Source organism: Lolium rigidum, chromosome 5, assembly GCF_022539505.1.
Source record: "Lolium rigidum isolate FL_2022 chromosome 5, APGP_CSIRO_Lrig_0.1, whole genome shotgun sequence".
NCBI classification, from domain to species: Eukaryota; Viridiplantae; Streptophyta; class Magnoliopsida; order Poales; family Poaceae; genus Lolium; species Lolium rigidum.
The window spans coordinates 254464446-254469545 of NC_061512.1; the positions used below are offsets into that span (position 1 = coordinate 254464446).

The following is a 5100-nucleotide window of genomic DNA, read 5'->3' on the forward strand; positions in this document are numbered from 1 at the left end:
CCCAAAGCAAATGGCTCCACTAAAAAAGTCCAGTTCCCAATGCGGCGACCGTTAGCACTCGCCACGCAGGCGTTTCAAATTTAAATCCTCCCTCCAAATCACCATTCACAACCACTAACAAGCACACGCGCTCGCAAAATTACAAATCCCGTCCACCTCGCCAGTGACACACAAGAGTCAGACAGAAAACACCCAGAGCTCCACCCAAGCTCTAGCTATGGCAGCCACGCCGCCCAAGAGGAAGCCCCTGCAGCCCCTCAGCTGCAACGCGGGCGCCGGCACACCTGCCGCCGCCACCGCGGTCGCGCGGCCCCGCACGCCAGCGGCCTCTGCCGAGAAGGAGAACCAGGGCGCTCGCAATCTCGGCCCCGGGAAGGAGGACAAGAAGGCGACGCCTGCTGCGGCGAAGGTCGCGCCGCCGGCGCTGAAGCCGTCGTCGCTGCAGGCCCGCATGGAGGACGACGAGCCGCCGTTGGCGGCGCCGGCAGCAGTGCCCGTGTTCATGGGGCCGAGGGGGAGGGAGCTGCTGCCACCTCCGCCGCCGCCGGCGTCGTCGTCCTACGAGGCGTGGGACCTCTCCGACAACGAGGCGGCGCCGGCCGCGTCCTGGGCCACCCTCCCCAACAGGGCGCTGCTGTGCCGCCCGCTGCCGCTGGACGTCGGGAGGTGCACCTGCGTCGTCGTCAGGGAGAAGGCCACGGGAACCAGAGGCGTGTCGCTCTACTCGCTCTACACCAACGTGAGCTAATCCCGTCCCCCCTCTTCCCCTCGAGCTAGTCTGCGCTTCTGAATTTCAAATCCAGCGGACTGGGAGATGGGTTAGCTGCTGAGATTCGTCTCTGTCTCGTGGAATGGCAGGAGGGGCAGGGGCGGCAGGACCGGAAGCTGGCGGTGGCCCGGCACCGGAGGAGGAGGGGCAGGTCGGAGTTCATCCTGGCGCAGAACCAGGACGGCGTCTTCTGCAGCTCCGACAAGAACTTCCTGGGGACTCTGGGTGCCAACCTCGTCGGATCCAAGTACCAGATTTGGGGCCAGGTACACGAATCTCCCCTTGATAATTCTTTACCTCCCCTCCTCCTCTAGGATTTGAAGATTGATTGTCATCGGTTGTCGGTGTAGGGGAACCGGATCGATGAGCTCAAGTCGAAGCGGCTACTCGGCGTTATCTCGTAAGATTCAGTGTCCGTCTGTGACCAGTTCAGGAGTTATATGGCTTTTCTTGATCTTTCTTTGGTTTTGTTTCTGCAGGTTTGCCCCTACCATCACTACTCTGACCGGTAGTTTCAGAAGCATGAAGGCATGGATTCCCAAGAACCAGTCAATGCAATTGAAGACCAGCAATTCTGCTCAGGTAAATCCAATAAAGTCAGTTGGGGCATTTGGGAGATTCAGTGGAGCGTGTGGTTCTAAATTGTGTAAATACTATTGCTGTAGATTCAGCACATTGGTGGGCTTCCAAAGGATTGGCAGGAGAAGACGAGCAGAGCTGACAAACTCTGCTCAAGGTCTCCTTTCTACAACAATGTAAGCAGCTGCTTGCAATTGCAAGAAAATTGTTGGCAGTACGCTTGATTGATATGTCAAGAGTTGAGATGATAACTATACGTTTCATTTATGTATTCGCAACAGATGACGAAGCGCTATGAACTAGACTTCAGAGAGAGGGTAGGGAGGATGGGATACAAGGTGCAGACATCGGTGAAGAACTTCCAGATGACCTTGGAGGTAACATTCCGCTTGTTATCATCACAAGATCATACCTGAAAGCTTCTATTGGTGTTCGTTCAGCCAAAGTAGCAGATCATGGTAACAACAACTTCTGATCGACAGGAAAACGGAAGGCAGACGATCTTGCAGCTCGGCAGGGTCGGGAAGTCCAAATACATAATGGACTTCAGGTATGTCATCGGTCGTTCTCATTGTTTTTCAGGTAGGGCCGTAGGGGTTGTATGTATCCTGTGCATTTTTCTGATGAAAGATGTTTTTCCTTTGTGTAGATACCCCTTGACTGGCTACCAAGCATTCTGCATTTGCTTGGCATCGATGGACTCGAAGCTGTGCTGCACGCTGTGAGATGATGCGCATCGGAGTTTTGTTTGGTTGACTGTTGTTTTTGTACTGCGTCTTGATGTCTCTTCCAGTCGATTATGTATATGCAGTCTTCTCACCTTGAGAAGGAGCCAATAATAATGAGAGAGCAAATTCTTTTCATCTGCTTATATTGTTCAACCGAGAAACGAATTCAAAATGTTCAATGCAGCTAACTGATTTTCAAGGATAGACCGACTGTAAAACTTATGCTTATGCTGCTGGTGCTGGAGCCATGCCCTGCCGCGCCTCGCCGGTCTCCACCGCCGCCAAGTACTTGTCCTGCATTGGGACTTGCCGCTCACCAGCTGTTCGGCAAAGACGAAGGGGAATGCTGGTAGTGTAGATTGGGACTTCTTGATGCTGGTAGTTTGTTTCTTCATATATTTTGGGTCTTATGTTGGTTGGGTAGGTTGAGGAGCACGATGCGACTCTAGTCAACAGGGAAGATGGCCATTGGTCCTGTGATGAACCGTGGTCACCATCTGGTACATGTTTTGGTTGTGCTTAGTTTCTCTTGCTGTTGTTGTTGGATTTTATCAATTTCCTCTCCATGCATTGATTGATACAATCACTGAATCTAAACCCAGCTTTGACTAATAAAAGAAGCCTGTAGCATTGCTGAAGTGGATATTTATTATCATTTCCATCTTCCTTTATCCATGATAGCTGTTGAACAAATTGATGAACTTGAGACATCCATATAGCCTGTAATTGGCAAGGTTGACAAAGATATCTGGTCCACCCTTGGCAACCAGAATCAATTCTCTAGTAGAAAGGTTTATGCTCATTTATCTCCCTCAGAAAAAGCCGCAGTGGATTTTGAAATCATGTGTTTAGCAGAAACATAGGTTTTTTCTTCTGGCTTCTATTGCAAGACAGGCTCAATACCAGGGATCTTCTAACGAGGAAATTCTTTCATGTCAACAGCACATCATGTGTCCTATGTCAGGAATGCACTAACAAATGTTACCAACATCTATTCTTTAGATGTGACTTCAGGCAAAGCTTCTGGTGGAGCCTGGGGTTCGAATGGAATGATGATATGGACATCATTAGCATGCTATTGGATACAAGGAGGAGATACAATATCAAATGCTTCAAATAAGTAACTGGACGTTGGGCACTATGGAATCACATGAATAGAAACATTTTCGATGGGCAAGATGTATGCCAGATGGAGCGTACCATGTTCATCAAGGAAGATTTCAAACTGATTATGCATAGGGCTAAGCCTAGTTTGAAAGAGGGGATCCAACAATGGCTTAACACTTTGTAATCTATTTTAGACTTTGGGCATTGGACATTTCGTCTTATTGTTTGTAAATATTTTATGAAGTGAAAAATGACGCAGTAGGGGGTTTTCCCTACTGGTTTTCCGTCAAAAAAATGAAATCTGAACCCAGCTTTGACTGATAAAATCTCTGAGTCCAATCCCAATTGGATCAATTTCTAAAGATCCTGGGAAGATGAGGTGCTATTTTCTTTGGCCCAGGAGATGGTTATATGTGACTTGTGCATGTTGTATCGCTGATTAATAACCTTGTGAGCTGAACTAGTAAAGAATGTCAAAGTGTTGTTGTTACTGCAGATGTTTTCTTACAGGACACAATGGTGCATGAGAGAACTTGCTTAACCTTGTAAAGTGAATCGCAAAATGGAAAGAACTTGCAATCACAGGTATGTAGTGGAAACAAGTGTATTATTTCCCATGACAAGAGCCAGTGCATTTTGGTTTGTAATGTTTGGAATCTGAAAGATTCAGTGAGGCCATCCCAAGAGGAAAAAGGGTGGTAGAACCAACTGCTCTACCCGCCCTAGGGCGTAGCTTGTAGGGGAAGGAGAGAGAGACGTGCGGGCGAGGCGGCGGACGCCGGTGGCAGGGCGCCGTCGTGCGCGTGCTGGAGAGGAGGGGCGGCGGCTAGGGTTAGGAGACCGACTCCTTAGGGAGTCGGCAATGATGAATATTATTATTACATGATTGTTTGCCTCGTTACAACCACTATATAAAGAGCTAAAACCCTAAACTGATAATGGTCTAAGCCCTAATTGAGCCCACGGTTGGGCCCCCTCCTCACGTAACTAAGACCGGTCGTAACATCTCTCCCCGCCTGTGCAAACAGCTCGTCCTCGAGCTGGTAGTCGGGGTAGTGCTGGCTGAACTCCTCCCGCTTCTCCCAAGTGGCCTCCTCCTCCGGAAGACCTTCCCACTGCACCAGCAAGTACCAAATGCCGCGACGGAGCTGGGCACGTAACACCTTGGCCAGGCTCGGAAGAAGACGGCCATCGGCGATCGGTGGTAACGTCGGTGGCGCGACCAGTGGCTCCCCACGGTAAGGCTTCAGCAGACCCACATGAAAGACATCATGGATGCGGGAGCCTGCTGGAAGCTGAAGGTGATATGCAAGTGTGCCCATGCTAAATGGATCGTAGCGAACAAGAGGGGGGAGGGGGTGAATGGTTGCTACGTCAAGTTTTAGTCTTTTTCAATTTTAGCGGTGCAGAAGGTAAAGGTGATTGCTTTAGTGGTGTTGGTGATCCTACAATGATCCTAGAACAAGTGCAACAAGCAAAGGAACAACACAAGATAGTAAGAGTAAGGAGCGAGACAACCGGGGGGCGCGGAGACGAGGCGAGGTTTGTTTCCCGCAGTTCCTCCCACAAAAGGGAGTACGTCTGCGTTGAGGAGGTGCTAGCCTCACACAAGAGACTAGGCGGCCACACCACGAAGGAAGGCCTCACCTTCTTCCTCGAGAGAGCTCCACAAAGGTGCTCCCCTTCTCCACTAAGGCACCGGTCGAGGCGGTGATTCCTTCACAAGGTTGGGGCGAGCTCCACACCACAAGGAGGCTCCCAACAACCCATGGAGCTAGTACAACACCAAGCTAGCCTCCATGGATGCACTTCCTCCAATGTCCCACAATAGGAACCCTAACACCAAGATCCACTAAGGAATAGAAAGTATTGGTGAAATCTCTCTTGGTAGAACTATAGATCGGGGTCTCCTCCACC

General features: G+C 50.2%; 1 protein-coding gene across 1 annotated transcript; it reads left to right on the forward strand.

Moving 5' to 3' along the window:
* Positions 1 to 202: 202 nt before the first annotated feature.
* Positions 203 to 2211, forward strand: LOC124656574 (tubby-like protein 4). The gene is made up of 9 exons (XM_047195290.1): positions 203 to 243; positions 520 to 739; positions 859 to 1035; positions 1120 to 1169; positions 1249 to 1351; positions 1435 to 1524; positions 1630 to 1725; positions 1831 to 1898; positions 1998 to 2211. Exons 1-9 carry the CDS (start codon positions 218 to 220, stop codon positions 2071 to 2073), a joined length of 906 nt encoding a protein of 301 aa, XP_047051246.1. The 5' UTR covers positions 203 to 217; the 3' UTR covers positions 2074 to 2211.
* The last annotated feature ends 2889 nt before the right edge of the window (positions 2212 to 5100 follow it).

Bases quoted from the DNA above. Each gene is read 5' to 3' on its own strand.
- LOC124656574 (XM_047195290.1), top strand. From the start codon at position 218: ATGGCAGCCACGCCGCCCAAGAGGAA. The intron at 1,170-1,248 runs GTAAGATTCAGT...TTGTTTCTGCAG, and splicing joins CGGCTACTCGGCGTTATCTC to GTTTGCCCCTACCATCACTA. The intron at 1,352-1,434 runs GTAAATCCAATA...CTATTGCTGTAG, and splicing joins AGACCAGCAATTCTGCTCAG to ATTCAGCACATTGGTGGGCT.